This window comes from Gymnogyps californianus, chromosome 22 (assembly GCF_018139145.2).
Source record: "Gymnogyps californianus isolate 813 chromosome 22, ASM1813914v2, whole genome shotgun sequence".
In the NCBI taxonomy this organism is placed as follows: Eukaryota; Metazoa; Chordata; class Aves; order Accipitriformes; family Cathartidae; genus Gymnogyps; species Gymnogyps californianus.
In genome coordinates, this window is record NC_059492.1 from 6765755 (window position 1) to 6787291 (window position 21537).

General features: G+C 42.2%; 1 protein-coding gene across 3 annotated transcripts; it reads right to left on the reverse strand.

The window, feature by feature from the left end:
- Positions 1 to 291: 291 nt before the first annotated feature.
- On the reverse strand, positions 292 to 17376 carry CLSPN (claspin). 3 transcript variants are annotated; one of them, XM_050910059.1, is made up of 25 exons: positions 17339 to 17376; positions 16100 to 16229; positions 15070 to 15533; positions 14202 to 14366; positions 13760 to 13849; positions 13452 to 13524; positions 12793 to 12901; positions 11566 to 12122; positions 10349 to 10540; positions 9286 to 9473; positions 8536 to 8738; positions 8158 to 8222; positions 7535 to 7740; positions 6893 to 7053; positions 6570 to 6796; positions 6218 to 6332; positions 5412 to 5493; positions 4987 to 5081; positions 4209 to 4373; positions 3993 to 4114; positions 3629 to 3756; positions 3010 to 3115; positions 2237 to 2319; positions 1868 to 2029; positions 292 to 1659 (listed from the first exon to the last, which is right to left on the reverse strand). In XM_050910059.1, exons 1-25 carry the CDS (start codon positions 17366 to 17368, stop codon positions 1546 to 1548), a joined length of 4032 nt encoding a protein of 1343 aa, XP_050766016.1. In that variant the 5' UTR covers positions 17369 to 17376; the 3' UTR covers positions 292 to 1545. The 3 variants fall into 3 exon arrangements, with proteins under 3 accessions (XP_050766016.1, XP_050766015.1, XP_050766014.1); XM_050910058.1 differs by having other exon boundaries at positions 6218 to 6329; positions 14202 to 14369; XM_050910057.1 differs by having other exon boundaries at positions 14202 to 14369.
- Positions 17377 to 21537: the final 4161 nt, after the last annotated feature.

A 21537-nucleotide genomic window follows, 5' to 3' on the forward strand; every position in this document is an offset into this window, starting at 1 on the left:
AAACCAAAACTATTGAATCAGTAAAAAGAAACATATTCTTAGGGCCAAGAATTTTATGCAAACCTAAGTGGAAGACTTGAGGACTTGAGAATTTACACTCCAATAAACATAGGGGGGTTGTTTTTGTTGTATTCCAATATTATTGCAGCTGTTCCTAGTGAAGGGCTTAGTTGTGGCTACAAAAGAAAAGCAGCAATAAAAAAAAAGAAGAGACGGAGATAGACAAACATCTTGGGAAAAAACCCACATACACACAACTGAGTGAAAACCTGTAAATTAATTCCAACTGCCTCCAAAATTAAAAACATGTTTTATTGTAAAATTGCACTCCAATTAGTACCATAATTCTTTATCAACATAATATACAGTAAAATATTTTACATGTAGCACACCAGGCGTATGCTGATGATGTTACAAAATTTACAGTTCAGGACACTTCTCCGACAGTCGGCAACCTAAGTATGTGACACCGAGTCCTAGAAAGATGTTTAGTTTTACAGAGCAGGCCACTGTCTTACCATTATCTGGTCTCTGCTTTAACACATTCAGCATGTAATCAGAAGTGTCAGAAGTGCTGTATATTCTGTCTCAAGTTTCTTTCACACTTTTTAGACTAGTTGTGAATGATGGTTCCTTATTATCCAATTCCCTCATTCTAGAGAAGCCTTGCATTACTAACTGTTCAGAAATGGATGATTTCTCTTGGATAAGTGCAGCTTGCATGAAAACAACGGAATGGATGATTTAAGAGAGTCTTCAGTTGGGCAAAACAAACCAACAACTCCCCCCACAAAAAAGCAAATAAAAAACCCCGACACACCTCCTTTTCCTCTCCCACATCTGTTCTTCACATTCTTCCCTCTCCACACACACACATTCATATGCATGCGTAAGAATATAAACAGTAATAAAAACTTTGAAAGAAATCCCTATCATACTGCCTCATAAAAGACTGGGGCCTTTTTTAAAAGTATACATTTCAAATATAAATTAGAGCTTCTTAAAATGTCAAGCTAATAAATGCTTAACATTAGAGAAAATAAGACATTCGAGGAAGCCATAGCTACCTTCGTACTGCAAGTGTAAACAACATATGTCCTGCCATAGCTAACGCTGCTTTCTTCTTACCCAAAACTGCAGAAATACCTCCTTCATCTGTGCTTTAAGCTAACTGCAGCATTTCTGCGTCACACCTGTCCCACGAACGGTATTTTCAGATGGAACTGATACCACTGAAACACGTGAGACTCTGTGAGGACAGTATACAGTAGTGTAAGTTTCCTTAATGCTTGGGAAAGACCAAGTTAGCATTTCATTCCAAACCAAGCATGGATTTTGTGCTCTCATTTGCCACGGAGCACTGATGAAAAACAAAGGGGAATAAACAAGACCATTGCCTGGCAATTACTGGAACTTGTGAATTAAGTGGCAGCACGAGAATGTACAGCAATTTGTTTACCTTCCTGATGATTGCTGGCAGATTTGCAAAACAAACCGCAACTGGCAAAGAGACGAGATACAACCTCTGGCCCTAAACAGAAATATTCAGCTCTCCAAGAACTGGAATATGCTTCGGCTTTGACTTGTTTCCTCTGTGCTGTCTACCCTGGGTCGTTTGGCCAGAGACGTTATTACTGCAGTAGGACCTCTTTTCTTCACCTACAGGGAGTAGGATACATTAGAATATACAAAACCTCCAAAAAGTTTAAATTCTGAATGATCAGAGAATTATTTGGTGTGAGAGCATATACTAGGAAATCATAGAGAATATTTAAAACAGCAATGCTCTTAACTACTTGGCAGTGCTTAGTGCCTGTACATTTAAATAATCTACACAATTGGCAGCACATTCCACAAAAATCTTTACCTGAAGTTTTGATTTCTCCTTTGCCTCTTCACTCTTGTCTGGGGAAAGCGTATGAAAGACAAAATTCCTTGAGTTCCGAGGTGCGTTTGGATTAAGATCCGACATTGCTGCTAGTTTCTGAAGGACAGCTTTAGGTCTGTTCAAGAGAGACCCATTTTTTATCTGAAGAACAAAGAAATGCTGCATTAAACCACTCACATGAACAAGACAGCGCTTTTAGTAGGTTACTCTTAATAGGAAAGACTACTCCCTACTAAAACATTACTCGCTACCATACAAGCCAGAAATGGCCAGAATCTAGGGTCAGCTGCCTTTGCTGTGTTCTACAGATGCAGTCTGGAAATACCATTTGTCAGAACCATTACCAACCTGGATGTCACTGGCAGGTCGGAATGTTTCAAACGGGTTCCTGGGTAATAGTGGTGTGTCTTGTACCGCTACCGCTGGGCTTGCTAGCGGAGACAAAGGGGAAAATGTCAGTTTCTGAACTTCATTTGAAAGAATATAATTTTATATCAAACTGAAGAACTTAGAATTGACAACAGACAGTAAATACTGTAGGGGGCGGGGGGGGGGGAAATCTGCATCAAATTATACTATGAGCCATACAACTGATAGATGACTCTGGCAATTAGTTCTATCAGTCAGAAGGGAAAATTTGGTTTTGAAACAGCTTTGCACACTTGGAGTCATGTTTTTGCCACAACCAAGGAAAACTTAAATTTACTTTCACTACATTACATAGTTTTTCCTTAAGTCACAGATATTTGGAGAAACTGCTAGGCCGAATGTCACTTACAGTCCACTTCTCTGCGACTTAAAGGCAAGCAAAGGAAGAACAAAAGACTAAACAAAGATGTAGAGGAGTTTATTTCCACTCTACAACATTTTTTTCAGGAAGTAACATACTATTTTATTAAGTAAACACACACAGTTATAATCAACCTTGCAGCTGCATGTTTTCAATGTTTTTATACCTTTAGCTTTTCAAGTTCTGGAAGACATCAGCTCAGACTCGTGTAAGAAAACTAGACACTGGAGTTTTCTGATCCGTGGCATGTTTCACTGGAGACCACAAGTGACGAGTGGAAGTTAAACTTTTTCTCATATTTGATTGTCACTTCAATAAAAAGTAAGCTTACCTTTCTTCTGTAGGGACTTAGCAGTTACTTTTTTTGCTAGTTTCATGAATTGGCTGTCTTCACCGATTCCTTCCTCCTCCTCCTCCTGCTCTTTATTTTTTTCCTTCTGTAGCAGAGAGAAGACACTTTGTAAAATTGAAGAAGTTCATATTAAAAATGAACATTTCATTCAGTATTTTAAGTAGACCAAGTCTTTTCATTATGTAAATTAATATATTCATTTTTATTTACTTTCTACTGTAAGTTTATTGCAATTTCTTAGATACTTTATCGTCCTCGTTCTACTAATGAACGGCAAACCTGTAGCATCACATTCAGCTGACAAATCTGACCTAATACTGAAACTTCTGAAACTTGAAGGTATGCTCCCAGCATAAGAGACTGACTCCAACTTGAAGCTGACTTGTTTCAGAACATAGTTATTTTGCCTATCCCTTCTGAATTAGCTTCTCTCTCTGTACAATACTTGTAGAAGAGAAAGAGCAGAATTTGCGATGAAAAACAAAGACACATTTATGAACAGTATTTTTTCCAGAGTTTAGCTTGAGGAACTAACAATTTCACATCTAGCAATGGTATAAAGACTGAGCAAGGTGCCTTTCTTGAAGCTAACTAATACCTGCTCACGAAGCCACTGTTCTCGTTCAAATCGCTCTTTCCTCCATTTCGCTTCTGTCTCATCAAACTGTTCATTTTCATCATCATTATCTGAATCTCTCTGAAACAAGTCAATCTGTGAAGCATAATCTAGACAAAGAAAAAAAAAATTAGCTATCAATTTTAAAAGAGGCATAAAATATATAGACTAGTAAAAAACCAACCCCAAACCAAAACAAAAAACCCCCAAAGCCAGAACCCCCCAACCCAATTTGTTCCTGAAAGACTTTATTTACTTCTGAAGGACTACTGAGTGGTATTTCATACACACACCCACTCTTTCCAATCTTTCACTCCCATCTATTAACTATGGATCAGAAAGGCACCTATGTTTTTCCATCTGAATCTCCTCATTCTGCCAGGACCATCACTATGCAGGTCACCATCAATGAGATATCTCTCCTGGTACAAGCGTAACTGACGCTTGTCATCATCAAGCATTGCCTTCCTGTCAACACAGGAGAAAGGGAGGAGGTTAGTCCAGATTACATCCAAGAGCCATGACTTCACACACACAAGTATATATTAATACTGTCACTGACATGTGTAATTTCTGTACTTGATTTTCTAATTCCACTTCATTAGGGAGTTCCTCATCAATAATCTCTTCTTCATATTCGTTCAGGTCTTCACCATCATATTCATCCTCACTTCCCACATCACTCCCTGACAGCTCTGCCTCATCTTCCATGAAATCCTGCAGTTTGCTATAAAAGAATATTGAAGAGTTCAGTTTGGTAGACCCATAATCATCACACAAATCTTCTGAAAGCAAGATTTATCTTTTGACATAAAATTAACACTTATCCTAAATGAGAAATTATGATACATCTTTAATTTTTGAAAGGACTAAGACTTGAGTTCTTGCACATTTACATACACAGCCTGCCAACGTGCAACACCCCAAATTATTGTCATCCACCAGATTCCTTGCCAGTTGCCTACCAAATGTGATGGCAATGATAACTGCCAACTAGATGTTTTACTTACTAGAACAAATAAAGATCTTAAGACATAAGGAATGACAGCAATACTCTTGCACCCCTTTTTTTTGGTCAAAAAAAATGTTGCATTGCTTTCATTGTGGCCTTTTGATTTCCATCTATAATGAAAAATGTAACAGAAATCCTCTATAACCCAGCAGCAACATAGTTAAACTCATGCAACATGACAGCACCAAAGTGAAAAAAAAAAGCCGCAGCCAACACCATATAAACATCAGCTACTAATGCTGTGGAGGGAATAATTATAGACTAAATTTCTAGTGCTATTAATATTCTATTCTGTCTGGCAATTAGGATACAAAAAAGATGTACTTACAGTTTTTTCTTCAAGCCCTGTCTGTGTCTCAGCAGTTCTTCTTCTTCATCGCTCATTTCTGCTTCTTCAGCATCACTATCTCCACTTTTTTCATCCTGTCAAAGAGAAAGTTTTCAGAAATTAAGGAATTTCTGAAAGTGGATTGCTTTGTAATGACAGCTTCTTCTGTTCTTCAATCAATAAACACAGACTAAAACACCAGAGATTTTTCAGAGGATTTGCTATGCTAAGATGCTTTATCCAGTATATCATAATATTAAGGGGACATTTTAAATCATCCAAACATTGCTCTTAAAAACATGTCAGTAGCTTGTTATGGAAGTCACGATACTTTGCATCGATGGTTATATTAAAAAACTAAGTAGATAAATTGAATTCTCTTAGTCAGAATGCTGTAGCAGTTGCCTTGCTCCATCAGTTCATACCTCTTCACTATCAAAGGCATTGTCATCTGTTAAAAGCTGAAAATCACCAAGTTCTTCTTGCTCCTCCTCATCTTCCTCTTCTCTAGGGGAAAAGTAAATGAAAGAAATACACTTTTTCATTTCACCTCCAACGATGGCTTCGCAATAATCCAAGGCAAAATTTCAACCACCACGTCAGCTGGTCTCAGGCAATTACCTGTGAGTGCTCAAAGAGCTACAGTCTCTCAACAGCATTTAGCTTTAAATGCCCCAAATTCCCATTAGCACTGATGTTCTAAGACCTCAGGTCTTCACTTGCAGAAATCATGGGACAAGTATTAATTTCTGAGTTTGTTTCCCTCTAAAATTCCTCTTGGATCTCCCTAACATTCCCATTTGTTAAGCCTCATTATCCTTTTGTCAGGCAGCCATACACCTTTCTAGTTTAATCAATGGAAAAAAATGCAAGTATCCAACTTACATTTGGTTATGGTTCCTGTAGTTTGGCAACAGCCCAGAACAGAACCCACAAGTCCTACATTTTAACAATCTTCTCGGTTTGATGGAAGTTCTTAAACACATCTTTCACTATTAGTGAAAGACAAAGAAGAATTTCCCTTCACAGTAGCTGTGGCAAACAGTATATGCTGCCAATTTAGAGAGTGATCGCTGAGCAATTTGCAATATTCCTCCCCTTCATCTCCAAAACAAACCACGTGTTTGCTTACAGCATTTTGAATTGATGTCAAACAAGAAAACACATTAAGAGTGAAACGAGACAACTACCACTATAAACTTCTGTAAATTTTAGGAAGAACAATGCTAACCTGTCTGTGGGAAAGGAACCTGAACAAAGCGCTAGAGCTTCTGCCATTGGATCTTCTATGTCACTGTCTTTTTCTGCCTTGGAAGACACCGAAGATGCCCATGTTGGAGAACCTGCTACAAAAAGTAATAAGATGGCAACTTATTAGACAGACACATTTCTACTCTTAAAATGTCAGCGAGCATCCTAGAAATGACAGTTAGCATGCACCCACAGAGGCAACAAATTGTCGGAGCTCTCAGAAGTCTCGGAAATTCCACATTCTGCATTAGTGCCCAGAACTAAAGGGTACCTTAGCATAAAGCTTATAAATCAAGTAACCAGGAAAGCTGAAAACAGAATTCAGGACATACTCTGAGACACGAATTTTCCTGAGCAAAGATTGAGCAATTCGTCCATGTTTTGCTTTTTGTTGCCGCTGGTATTTGGCACGTGTTCAGCTTGACTGCTAAACTGTCCAGAACACAAGTCCAGTAATTCATCCATATTGGCATCCATTGCATTCTCATCCATACTAGCCAGAGTCAGCCGATGCTTTGAGGACTGGTATTTATTCCTGTGTTGTCCAACATTCAAGAACCTGAAAGAAGGTCTGTAGTTAGAAAAATCTTGCTGGTCTGTATGTCCTATTTCTGTTTAAGGGCACAAAACGCCATCCTTTACAGCTATTACTTACCCATCTGCATCAAGCAGCTGGCTCTGAGTGTCATCTTCCAGCGAAAATTGAAACTGTGACTCCCCAGCCCCTGGAAATAAACTCTTTGGTTCAGGAGAGGCATTATACAGGTCCTGGGAATCTTCTATGGGAAGAGAGGGCTCAGACGTCTTTCCTGAGCTCTAGTCAAAGGAATATAAAAATATACAAGTTATTTGTTTTGTAAGCCTAGAATTCAAAAGCAAGAATGGGATAAAACATTTAAGCTATTTTAAAGGATTAACACCATGCAGGAGTCAAGTATGTCCACAGTACTCTGATAAATCATAGGAGTTCACTGACATCAGATGTTGTGTAGCCCATGTAAGTATGCTTAAAAAAATATTTACGATGTGCATATCTTAGATATAAAAAAAACAGATTATAGCATCTTTTCTTTGATGTTTTAGAATATAAGTTTTTATAATTTCATTTTTATCCATTCCAATGTGGAGACATTTTAAAATCCAGGGACAGTTTGCTTTTCTGAAATCTTACTCATATAAAAGCATTTGGCTAGATGCTGCCTTCTGGTGTTATTTTTTTGACAGATCTGACAGTCAGGATAAAATACATTTACTCACTACCCACTGTGTTGATATACGACAGGACTGAGAACCTTACCTTGGAAGCAGAGCTGATAAAGCTTGTTTTGAAAAAACCTGGGGAAGGTGACCTGAAACCTCCTGCTGCAGATAAAAAGTTCCCTCCACGTGACATCTGTTTGTTACAGGGCTGATACGATGGAATCATGGAGCCAATCAACTCAAAGCTGCTGTTGTGGCTATTCTCTTTTGCTAGTGTTGGTAGAGAAAATGAATCATCATCCTCTAAAAAAAAAAAAAAAAAAAAAAAAAAAAAAATTAAATACAGTGCTTCACTTCTTTTTTTTGTGAGCCAGTAAAACCCCAAGATACTATTTTGCAACACTGACACCTTGCTAAAAATTCATTATTTTGTGCTCATGTTGGATTTCTTTCTTCATACAGGATGCATATTACACTTTGTTGCTGAATTTCATCTTATTGATTTCTGTTTCTATATTTTTTCCAGTATCATTTTGAACTTTATTTTCCTCTAGCTTTTTCAAGCCCTCCCATTTTTTTCAGCAGTCTAAACTTTTATAATCATACTGTATAACTATACAGGTGATGAAATAACAAAAATATTGAATACCGATCTCAAATAGAAACTTCTACATGTGCCATGTGAAAAAAATGCTAGCTACAACAACAGTTCTACTTTACCTAACTTGGTAGGTCCTTTGTCTGCAGCTTCCTCCATTTCAAGTTTCTCATCAGGAAGAGAGTATCTGCAATTCATTACATAAAATGTATTTGCCAACATATACAAGATGAATTGCTATTGTCTGTCAAACCTAATTGCAAAAACCAAGGTAACACACAAAAATACATCTAGTACACTTTGATTAAGAAACAGATTATTCCACTAAACAACAATTACAGTCACTAAGTTTTTTAAATAAAAGATATATGAATGCACATATAACTACTGGAACAAGACAGAAAAAATACTTATAAAAAGTACTTTAAATCAAAACATCTACATGTATTGATCAAATTTAAAATTGCTCAGGCACCATTTTTAAAGCTTGGTTTATTTACCCCATTTTTGAGGAGCTGTCCTTAAAAAGCATCAATGTAGACTCTGTTGAAGGTGCTTTGGGAACAGAATCACAGTGCACAGACTTCTCCAGCTTTTCTCCATCAATTGATTCTTTGTCAGTTTCTTTATCACCATCTTCAGTGTGTTTCTCTTCTATATCTTCATTATCTTCTTCTGCTTCGCCAAGCAGAAATTCCACGTTCTAAAAGACATCCCCAAACAGAGCAGAGAGACGGTGATTATTGCTTTGATCTGTCAACTTCCTTGCATACTTTTCAAGAAAACGTTTTAACATACGGAGGATGAAGCTGAGTGACGTTCACAGTTCCTGCATGCACGTATTCCACTTTGAGACAACTGACACAGAGGTGCTTGAAACAGCCAAGCTATTCTGATCCTTTTTAAAAAGGAAAGGCCACGGCAAACCCTACCCCAGATCGGGCAAGCGACCTCAGTTTGTCCCCTGCCAGCAATGAACCAAGGATATATAAAAAGAGAAAGTAGCACCAGAATCTTTTATACACTTATATTTGTTTTTAATACTGTTTAGACAAATAAAGAAAATACTAATAAATTCAGTCTTAGACAATCCAAACCCTGAACTTGCTAACTATAGCAATTTTTTAGCTTCTAGGAAGAATTGTACACTATTAATATTAGGGAAATTGCCAAGAAAAGTCTCATTTCATTGGGGAGAGGCAGCAGAATTGAGAAGCTGACTAGGTTATGTAAAAATGGTGCATACAGACCTCATGATTGCCTTCTTCCTCTTCCTCAGACTCATCTGTCATCTCTTCCTCCTCCTCCTCCTCCTCTTCTTCCTCCAACATGTCCTCATTATCCAGTTTAAACAATGCTTGCCGCTTTTGGCGTTCCTCAGTCCTGCGGAGTTTCATGGCCTCCTGGAGCTTAGCCTTCAGCGCTTGTAGCTTTTCACCTGTACAGAAATGAACAAACGAATACATTAGATGTACTACAGCGAATCCTTAACTTCACTGCCTTCAAGCATCCAATCTAATGTAACTACACACATAAAAAGGCAATTAAAAAAATTACTTGTTTTTAAATGTTTTTATGAATTGATCTGCCAGCTATAAGAGCTAGAGCAGTTAGTTTCAATGAGCTCAATTTAGAGAGACCACACAATCTCATGAATTATCAAGATCCCTCATTATCCATAAATGCCACTGGTGCAGCACTCTGAATGAGAATAGGGTCTGTCTCTCCACTGTGTCTTTTGGGAACGAGAGCACTCAATTGCCATGGCCAGATGTGCTATAGCTCATGAAATAATTAAAAGCAGCTAAAAAGAACGCGTGCCCGTAGAACCAGCCAAATAATCTATTTATTTTAATGGATACTATGGGAGAGTCATATTCCATGCACATTTTTGTTTGCAAATACATACAGTTCTATTAGAAACTGCAGTATAGAAATAAGGAAGCATGAGAGATCTAATAAATGGTAATAGTTCACAAGAAGTCTGAGAGTTACATTCAGAGGGCTGATGGAAAACAACGGTGCAGATATATGTTTATATACAATTTTGGTACAGATGGGAAGAAATCCAGAGAACCAGTCACAAAGATCTGACTGAGGCTGTTCTACACTGGCCAGTGCTATTTAAGAGGTCTATCAAGATTCTTTTTCAAAACAGGGCTATCCATTAGAGGGAACATACATACTACTTTCACAGATGAAGATCCCTTCATCTGTATTTCACAGGGCAGCATTGGGAAAGGGGGAATGAGAGAGAAAAAAAGACAAAGTGTTTTCCAATTCAATCATCATCAGTTGTCCTCCCAAACCAACCTGGCTTTGTGTGGACCGTTTCATCCAGGCTCTCTGCAGCTAGCACTGCTGGTACCACGTCTGCTTTCAGTTCCTCCTTCCCTTCAGATGTAGTCTCCTTACGAATGATGTTCATGTTTATGGTCCGTTCAACTTTGGATTTTGACGTTCGAAGAGTGTGCTTCAAGAAACGTGCTTTCAGGGCTTCTAATTCTTTAAATACATATTAATTAAATTTCAAAACGCAAATTAAATTAATTTGATAGCATTTAAAAGCATTGAGTGTTAAAGTTGTATCAACAGTAGGTCTTGAGAATTTTTTTTTTCAAAGGAAGTTAGTTAAAACCTCTAAATCTTTAATATTAAAATGTTTGCAAAACCATTCTATTTGACTAATAAAACAATAAACCATTACAGAATATTTTTGCTGTAACTTGTACTTAATTGATATTAGCTAATATTAAAGTACTTTGCCATTGACTATGATTTATCCACAAGACCTCAATTCACTTCCAGTCTAGCCTTCCAGCCACCAGGCAATTTTAAATTTCTGTTAACACATATATCTAAAACCAAACTGATGGCTGACAAAACCACTGTTTCTTGGCAGAGGGCAGTTTCCTCCATACATGGAAGTAGCATTCAATCCAGACATCCTCTTAATATCTTCTTATACATAATAGATTTAATGGAATTATAAAATTGCCTCATCATTTGCAATCTTTCCCTGAAACAAGGTCAACTATTTAATATTGATGAATAGATCTTCAAATTCCAGTACCTAAAAGACATTCAAAACATTCTTGCTACAAAAGTAAATTTTTGCTTGTTATCCAGCCTTGCCTTTTAACAAGATCAGTGGTAAACACTCTGGAACACAGGCCAGTTCTGTTTCCAGATAATTACTGCATGCCTCGTTTTGAATCGATTTGAAAAAGTGCCCCCATGTGCTTTAAGTACCAACATAATTCACTGTAGCAAAATGGAAATAACTATTTAATGATGAATGATTTATCACCGAGCATTCCTTCAAGCTTCCAAATATTAAGGACTCAGAATTTCCCTTTTAAACACCAGCTGAAAGAAAAGGGATACCAACATCAAAGAATCTGTACTAGTAAGTGAATGTGCCTGACTGTTCTATCACCTGAACACTTCTCAGAGATCTTCCAGTTAAAGTCAGATTAACTCTGCTTACTTGGACAGCTATGACAGGATTACAACAATAAAAGTGATACCTTTATTTGAGTCAGATTCATCAAGGTTTATAAAGGATTCATTGCCAGAGCAGATTCTTGGCTTGATGGACAGGTCTATTCCCAGTTCACGAAGTTTATCCAGCTTGGACTTTCTCCCTTTTTCAGGTTGTGCCACCAATCCAGGCCCCACTTGTTGATTGCTTTTTTCACTTTGTAAGTCTGGTGCTGTTTCGCCTCTTTGCTCAAGGGCATCTCCTCCAACTGCTAGAGGAATTTCATTCTCTTTTTGTTCACTACAATCAGTGCTTAGGAAGTTAGTGTGCTGTTGTTCTTCTGTATTATTATCAGTTGTTACAGTCCTAACTGGATGAGAATCATCACTGTCCTGCTTGGGCTTTTCAGCACAGTTTTCTGTCGAGTTCTTCCCTGCATCAGCAAGAGGCTTGTTCACAGTAGTATCAACATCTCTGCCAAGGCTTGTTTCTGGTTCATTAGCTGCTGATTGATCACCTTCTATTCGCCCATCTTTGCAATCCGTGCTCAAGTTCTTAGTGTCTGCAGATTCTTCATTTAGGGGTAGCTGGTATTTAGTGGACCTAACGACGGCAGAAAGAAATATATCACCTATGGCTATTGTGAAAGGGGAGAAGAGGTCGAGAACAAACTCAGAGAAAGAAATCATTTTCTAATTATTGTCATTAATGTGCAAGAAGAGGTGAAGGACAGAAGTCTGGAAAACTTCATTTTGAGGAGATAAGGAAGCACAGAGGAGTGTAAAGAGTTTGTACTAGTTAGTTACATTATCACAGTATAAAATTCTTGAGAGATTTTGTGACTACAGTAGCTTAAGTATTTTACTACACATTACTCAAAAGAAGATATAGTCCAAGTAAAATGTTGGGGTCTAGTCTAAACCACATTAAAGTAACTTTGCATGAGCAAGTTACTTCATCTGAAGTTACTACTAGGCCCTGATTACTTCAATAGTACGACTGTCAACAGTGCAGCATTGCCTTATGTTAACAGCGACATACTCCTAATTTCCAGGTGTTCACGGAATTAAAGGAGCCTAAGAAAGTTTCTTAATAAAACTTTCCAGTCAAAGCAACAGCTAAAATTAAACCAGAAAAAAGCTGTGACTGTACACAGAGCAGGTGTGTATGTCATACAATGCCTATAGCATGCAAGAGTCTGGTCATCCTCAAAGGCAAAGGTAGGATATCCTCAAAATTTATGAAAAAATATGAGGAAGGTTTAAGTCCTTACTTCAGCAATGCCATGGCATTTCCTTGACATACTAGTCGAGGTCTACGCTTGAAGAAGTCATGAATGCTTTTGGTCTCAGGCACATGATATGGGAGAGACACAGACGATTCTACCAGAGAAAGGAGGTGAAAGAAAATTTAAAACGTCATCCGAGGCATTTATTTGATATCTCTGAAATTCAAAGAAGCTTGACACAAGTATTTTGCAGCAAAGACATCTGACTAGGCACAAACAGCACAGTTTAAACTTGAATACAGCAAACACTGCTGTTTGGGAAAGCGTTCCAACAGCAACAGTCTTGAAGACCAAATTTGCAACATGTCCATGGATTCATTAGGAAATGAACTGCAATGTTAACATCAGAATGGCAGGACCAGTTTAAATTTTATTACGTGCCTATGAAAACTCTCTAAATACTCCACTAACTTTACACAACAAGTTTACAGGCTGAAGTGTTTGCATAATGATTTTTTTTTTCCATTAGTTACAAAGATATCTTTTAACAGGTCCTTGAACAAAAATGGTCTTGCACCCTTCAACCCTAAATAACTCTTGCTAGGTGAAAGAAGGCTCTTACCTTTCAGGTAAATGCTTTCAATTCCTCCCCTGAATTTCTTAATACTTTACACCCCTCTACATACAAAGAATTGAAGTTTTACCTCTAATAAGTCGTTGGGTCTCACTATGTAGTTGTTTAATGGCTTCTTTACTTAACCTTGCTGCTTTCCGCTCCTTAAGGAAAGAAAAGAAAGGCTTCTGAAGTCAGAAAACAAAATATGGGACTCTATCTGTACTTTCTAAATAGCTTATTTTTCCCTTTCAAACACAAAGGAGTCAGAATAAAGCAGCCAGTTAAAAAAAAGATTAAAAACAACAAATCAACAAAAACACGGGACAGTGTGCGTACAAAAAACATTTGAGTCACTACAGCAAACAATGGAGAGCTTTAAAAAGAATACTACTTCACCTTCCTCTTTGGTTCTTTTAATACAGGTTCCTCGTTCTCATCATCAAATACATGTTTGTAGCCTTCACCCCCAGAAAACCGTTCTTTGTTCTACAGGGCATAAAAAAGAGATTCATTTATTTGATAGCACTACCAAGGGCAAACAAGTAAAAAATAATTGTACAGAATCATCATTGGTCAGCAAAACCAGCAAGTATTCTCATAAACCAACACAAATCCCACATAATACTTATGGTAGATTTCCAAAGCTCCTACTATAGCATTATCTTTATAACTTTGCAGGACAACATCCCTCCATGTTCAAGAACAAAAAAGCAGAGGGCTATTCTCTCCTCTGTCACAGCAGTAGAAGCGCACCATTGTCAAAAAGAGTTCTAATACGTGCTCAGGTACAATACTTCCCATCAATAACCAATAACCTTGTATCACTATCAAATGTTACCTTATATTTTTTTATTTTGTTTTTCACTGCTGCTCGTATTGATTCTATCGACTCTTCGTCCTCTGGGGCGGAATCGTTTTCCTCTTCTAAGCCATTATCAAAAAGTTCTTTGTCATCAAGAAGACATCCACTGTCATTAAAAGGATACCTCTCACCACCATCTACCTGCTTGCCATAAGAATAAAGTATTTGTGTAATTCATTTCAGAAGGTCCCCTTCAGTTCTTTGACATTAATTTAAGATTACTGGCAAAAGGTCTTGATGAAAGAAGTTAGAAGAAGTAGGTGTCGTCTTTAATCTAGCATCTTGTGTGTCCTGTAAGCCAGTCATACTCACTTTATAGCACTGCAAAGTTGATAAGGTAATTCGTGGAGCAGTGTTCCCTACTTCTATGATAAGTAGGGAATTTCAATAATTACTGAAGACCAAAATGGCTCAGAGACAATAAATTAACACTTGAAATATGCATTTATAAATAGCAACAATACGCAACCTCCCAAGCAGCCACTTATTTAGACCAGAATTCCAATTTGAAAGCTTCCTCCAGAAACTAGCACAGCAATGGAGAGAAAAGCTGAAACACCAATCCAAGCAGTTTGTGCACGTAACAAACCCCGCAACGAACCCAAAGAACTTCTGCCTGGCTTAACATGCACTGACGTTAAATTGTCAAGCGTTAGGGTTTGTACTTTCTTTGCAGATGAAACTGGAAGACATGCATGGTGTTCCGTGGATCCCTGTGGATACCACACCTGCTGTTGGAATGTGGACACTAGCAATGCTGAAGCATTGAAACACAATAACCAAATGCAGTGACAATTTTAAATTAGTTGAGAAAACATCTGAGATTTTCTGCCAAAATATATACCTCTGCTCTAGGCTTCTTTTCTTTTTTCAGCTGTTTAATGGACTCAATTCTTCTCTCCTTCTCCTTTCTTCTTCTCGATTTTCCTATAGCTTTTTTTGGCGCCTCTTCTTCAAAATCATGTTTATGTTGTTTATGTTTTCTGTACTTTTTCCCAGATTTTAGGGGTCTCTCCTCTTCCAACTCATTCTCAGGCAAGCCAGACTTTCTGCTTGTTTCAAGGTTTTCAATCTGCAATCGGTCACCAGTGTCACTGTCATCGCTATCTAGCAGACCTTGGCGAATGCGATGAGATTTCTTGTTCCTCTGGGCAGTAACGTTCTCTTCTTCCTCTCCATTTTCCTTGTCTCCACCCAGACTATCGTTCTGCACAAAAAAGCCACCATCCTCTCCATCTTCACTCTCACTGTCCTGAAGCACCTTCTTGCTTTTTGCTTTTTTACGTACAAAAATCTCTTCCTCTGAATCTGACAAAATATATTAAAAGAAATGATGCATGCCACAGAGAGGAAAATTCCACAAGTTAATTAACAAACAATCAGTTAAACATCAAGTTACATATCTGTTAAATTTCACAGATGTCAACATCTATAGCAAATCAGCCTGAATTCAAATTTTCAAAATCCACTTCTCCCTGTAGTGCAGTACATAACTGACCCAAATTGGTGTTACAGGGTTTTAACCTTTAAAAAAAAAGCAAAGCTGAAAATCCTTCACTGATGGTGACTTGCCTTGAAACAGTAATAAAACCCACAGTAAGTAACTAAATAAGTACATAGATTAAGCAAATCATAAAAAGAAAGGAAATAAGCAATTAAGACACTCACATCCCATTTACTATTTCCTTTTCTGTACCTCAAAAAATGCTTTTCAGAGATTTACAGATGTCCGCCCACATTCTGAGCAACAAACCAGGCAGTTTGGATTCCTACAGGTGAAGCAGTGACAACTTCCTAAAAAGGTATTTAAAAAACGGAAAATGCACCGTTGAAGGCAACGACCACCAGGCACAATTCATGGAAATATTACAGACCTCTGTCATCAAGAGACGCTATCCCCTTGCTGAAGTGACCTGGAGAGGCTGTTTCACAGCTGCCCTGTCCGCTGTCAGAGTCACTATCAGGGGCTTTCTGCAAGTCTGAATTCAAATCTTCTAACGGAAACTACAAAGCAAAATAAAATTTTCCTTACTATGGTGTGGTTTATGTAGTAATGATTCTTTGTGTCTAACTTCATTCCAAAACCTTGGCTAACCCCTTACACACAATTATATATACATACATTATAATTTTTTTAAGAATTAATTGGTATTTACATGAAGGGAGATTACGTCAACTTTTATTAGTATTTAAAGGCGGACTTGTACACAGAAAAAAAAAAAAAGAGAATCAACCTACTGGCTGATCTCCACAGATTATTATTCAAAACCATTAGAATGAAAACTTTATTATCCCACATCTGTATTTCACCTAAATTAATAAAACAGGGACCAGAAGACACCTGCGGGGATTCTTCAGAAAGGCTCCTCCACGACAAGGTGCCCAAGCCCGGTGGGCAGGCACGCTGTAACGGAAGGGCCCCTCCTGTGTCCCAGGAACCCCCCCCCCCCCCTCACGGCTGACACCACCCCGGGCCTCCGCAGGCCTGGCGCCGCGGCAGCGCTGCAGGGGCAGCAGGCCAGCACGGTCACAACCCTGCCCAGAGCTGCAGAGGCGGCCCGCGGCGGGCGGGGGATCGGCCGGTGCGGGGGGGGGGGGGGGGGGGGGGGGGGGGGGAACGGGACGGGGAAGGGGTACGGACACCCGCCCCGAGGTACGGCCCCGGTTAGGGCATCCCCCCTCCCAGCATGCACCGCGCCCGCCCGGGCCAGGCACCGCCTTCCCGGCATGCACCGCGCCCACGGCCGGTTCCCACACACCCCTTCCCCCCAGCATGCACCGCGCCCACGGGGATAGGCCGAGCGCAGCCTTCCCAGCACGCACCGCGGGCGGCAAGGCGGAAGGGTGAGCCGCCGGGTATGCTGGGAAGTGTAGTCTGCGAAGATAGGAGCGAGCCTAGTGACGGCGCGGTGCCGCCCGGGCTCAAGGGTGGCCGAGGCGGCACCGCTGCCGCCGCTACCACCGCCGCCGCCTCGCTCGCTGCCCCTCGCTACCCCTCCCGGCCCTCCGCCGCGCCACAGCCAGAGGAGCCCCAAGGCCGCAGGCAGGCCGCGAGCTGCCACCGCCGCCAGCGGCAGCCAGCCGGTTGCGCGGAGCGGAGCAGCAGGACTCACCTCAGCGGGGGCCGCCGTCGCTGCCGCCATGGCCTCAGCCCGACAACGCCTCAGCGCTCCCGCCGCACAACCGCGTAGGAAACCGCTTCGAGTCTTCGCGCGCTGCCCCAGTCCCGCCCAACCCCGGAGACAGCCAACGGCTGCCTAGGGCTGCCCCGGAAGCCCCGCCCCTCGCCTCTTTATTGGGAGATTGTTTCCGCGTAGCCCCGCCCTCTCCGCCTGGCCCAATCATTGCTCGCGCTCCGAGGCCACCCGCACGCCTTATAAGGCCTCCCTGTAGCAGCGCCCTCCCCGCGGTCAGGGTGAGGTGATTTACCCGCTGCGGGCGGGCCGCGCTTGGCGGCCTTGTGGGGCCGGTTGTGGGTGGCCTGGGGCGGTAGGCCCGTCTGCGGCCGTGTGCCCGGGCCCCGGGGGCCTGGTGGGCGTGAGCAGGTGTGCACAGCCCTCCCGGTGCGGCGCTAGGCTGCATGGGTGCCTCAGGGGTCTGCGGGCTCGGCCCGGCTGCCTGAGGTACGCTGGCCCCTCAGAGCTCAGGCCGGGCTGTGTCCCAGAAGGGGCCTCAGTTGTGAGGGCAGCCTGGCCCTGCCTCCAGCGCCAGTGCGAGCTAACACCAGTGTCTGGTGCTGCATCACCTGTGGAGGCCACAGACCTGCTCCCGGGCATCTTGCAGGCATTTGCTAGTGGGAGTGCGAAAGCCTTCCCCTTGCGATCAAGACCGGTGAGTACAGATGAGTCTGAGTAGAGATAAGTCTCACACCTCAACTTGTTTCTCTACGTCTGCTCCATATGAAGTGCTGCCACCACGCAACACCACCAAGCCTGCAGTACGTAGGGCCCCAAGATTGCCAAAGAGGGGAAAGGATGGCAGGTCAGAGCTCAACCCTGATGCTCAAGAGGCTTCTCCAGAACCGTAGGAAGTCATGGAAAAACACAGAACTGTTTGATCTGGTTTAAGTGGTTGTGAGATGTGCGTCACCTCTTCTTCCCCCCCCCCCAATAACTTGGAATTTCTAGGGGTGTTTGCAACCCACTTCCTACCGCTGACGGCTGGAGGGAGAGCAGCGAGCTGGGGTGAGTGTCAGGGATATTGTTCTGAACTGGAGTTATGGATGTTTGGCACTTTTTCATCGTTATGTTTGCTTTGTGGAACATACTGCTACAGTAGTGTTTTTTCTTCCAAGTCAAACAGCAGTAATCTGCTGTCACTGAAGGCAAGCCCAGAAAAAAAGTATGTGTTCTGGAGTGTTTGGTACTAGTCACGGTTTTGTGGGGGATAAGGAGCAGATGGACTAATCTACAACGATAGTTCCCATATAGCCAACAAGTCTGAGAATGGAGGAAGTGAGAAAAGCAAATGCCCATGAAACCCACTGCCAACATCACAATACAATTCTGGTTTCCTGTAGCTGCTACAGGAGCTACAGTAATTTAGTAATTACTATTTAGTAATGGGGGGACAGATGCTGGCTCTACAAAAACACCATTAGTCCATATAATTAAGATCCTGTCTCTAACATACTAGATAGAGTCAGAGAAAGAAGAGGAAAAACAATCCTCAATTTTAGTAACAAATGAAATTACCTGCTTTTAAAAAAGGTATTCACTTTCGTGAATAAATAAAACCTTGGAGTTTTTAGACTGTTGTGCAAATGTAAACAAAACATATTCAGCTAGTATTTAAGACCATCTGTCCTTTTTCTGCAGAAAACAGCGTTCTTTGCTGAAGAAGCAGTAACTGTGCAGACCTTTGCTTCCTGATGCTGTTCTCTAACTGGTAACTGAGAACACAAAAAGGGCGGTGGCACTACACTAGAAATTCCTGGAATTTGGGGACCTTTCTAGGTAGTCTGCCAGTAAAAAAAAAAAACAACAACTAGCAAACAGTTTATTCTACTTACTCAGGGCTGTAATCTCATTGCTATGTCAGGAATAGTTTTGAGAGTCAGCTGGCAAGAAAAAGGTGGCAAAAAGATTAGCTACCTGCCATATTAGGTTATTTCTGATCCCAAGTTCTGTTACTCATACCTGGCACACAAAGGCAGTCTCACAGAATAGGTAACTCTTGGTAAACGTTTGCCATTAAGGAGATTCTAAACAAAATTCAAACTTTTTTTTAGTGCTGGATAAAGTACCATATTAAAACATTCATTTTCTAAAAGCTAGTTTATGAGTATTTTTTACTAAATAACATACTCCTTGCACAACTGCTAGCAGGTGAGACATTTAGAAACAAATCTTCAGAACTAAGCCTATCGTAACTATTGCCTGTCCTAACCAAATTAGGTCTTACCAGTGGAAACATGGAGCTGTTTTCAATATAAGGGTGGGTTAACACAGAGAAATAAGGTTCAGACCGCTTTGGCAGTCAGGATGCCTCAATGTGTACGTAATATTTATCAAGTTAATTGCTTTGCTGACTTTTTTAAATTTATAATGCATTAAGTATAGGCTTGAGTTGCCATACTCGGCATCTTACAGGACCAAGCCTTTGTATTGCAGATTTCTTGAGGTAGAGATGGTATCTTTGTTTTTTTTAAAGTACTATTTGCATAGCCCTACATATGTGTTTTATACATAGATATGCTGAATAATAGCATGGAAATGTTGCCAGACATCATGGGGTTTTGTTACTGGTCTTGTAAAACTGGTGTTTCCCTTAATAAGTATTCATCAACTGCTGTCAGGCAATTATATGAGAATCTCAGATTTCGTTTCATTTTAAAATAGGTTTTTGATGTTTCAACTTGGAAAATACCAACCCCGCAGGTTAAAAAAGGCAAATAAAATGGACTCGGCATTTATTATTTATAAAATGTTTTGACTTCTGACCTTCTTGTGAGTCAGCTGAGAATTGCTGGCTGAACAGAACCCGAGAGGTGTGTGAGGGAGCAGCTCACTAAAATAGCGTAAGCTGCTTAAAAAGGCAAAAACTCGGAAACCCCCTTATTTAAGGGCACTTGGCCTGAAACGTTGGCTTTTTAAAAGAAGACAAATTTATTGTCTGTGAGCCCACTCCCTTGCCGGTGCCGGTTGAAACCCGGCCTAGGGGACCCTCTCCAACAAGAGGGGGAGCGACCGAAGTGGGTGCAGGGGCCATGGCGAGGCGCGCCCCGGGAGCCAAATGCCGCAACCGGTGGGGCACCAGCCGGTTCCCTGCCGCCGGTGCTTTCTGGGCAGCTCCTGGGTGATGTCCCATGATTGCAATTGATCTCCGTGCCAGCTGCTGGGCGGTCATCGATCGTTGGCCCTCGCAAGCCAGTCTGCTGTGCTGACCGGGCCATCTTGTGCCCACAGAACGTCTCTGGGGACGCGCTGGTCCTGGTTACAGCCCTGAGGTGTTCAGTGTCCAGTGGTTCACCTGACTTTGACAAATCCTGTTTTTTCAGGTGTTTTAAATCGCATTAGGGCTGTTTAGCTGGTACGGGAAGTTATTCAGGGTGTAATTAATTAAGTTGGGCAAGTTCCCTGTTTCGGTGTGCAGCCGAGGACCGGTGGAAGCCGGAGCGGCGTTGCTGCGGGCCGGCCCCGCGGTGAAAGGCGCCCGCGGAGCTGCTGTCCGAGTTTTCGGTCGCTGTTCGGTTAATTATTAAACCTGCACACGGATGTCGGATTGTGAGGGGGGGAAGAAACCGGGAGGGCAGCTCCCCGGGACACGGGAACCGGGGCAGCGCCTCCCGCCGCCCCCTGAGGCGGCTTCGTGAGGCGAGGGGCGGGGCCGGGCCGCGCGCGGGAAGCCGCCGCCGTCACCTGTTGCCGCCGCGGGGCCGCGCCGGCGTTGAAAGGGTGCGGGCGGCGTGCGCGCCCCCGCCGGCAGGGGGCGGCGCGCGTGCGCGAGCCGGCGGCGCCGGGCAGCGTGGAGGGGCCTCTTCCTCCTCGTCGTCGTCGTCCTCCTCCTCCTCCTCCTCCTCCTCGCCCGGGCGGCGGGGGGCGCGCGCGGAGGGAGGCGGCGCGTGCTGGCGGCGGCGGGGGCGCGCTCGGGCTCGGCGGCGGCGGCGCAGCGGGGGGATTGTTTGCGCCGCCGCTCGGGGAAGCGAAACGCGGGGACCGCTCCCCGCCGCGCCCCCCCCTCCTCCTCGCGCCCCGCCGCCGCCCCCGTTCCCACGCCGGGCCCCCACCCCGGAGCCAATATTCCCGAGATCAAGCGCTACGCGGCGGCGGGGCCGGCGGCGGGGCCCGGGGCGGGCGGCGGGGCCGGGGGG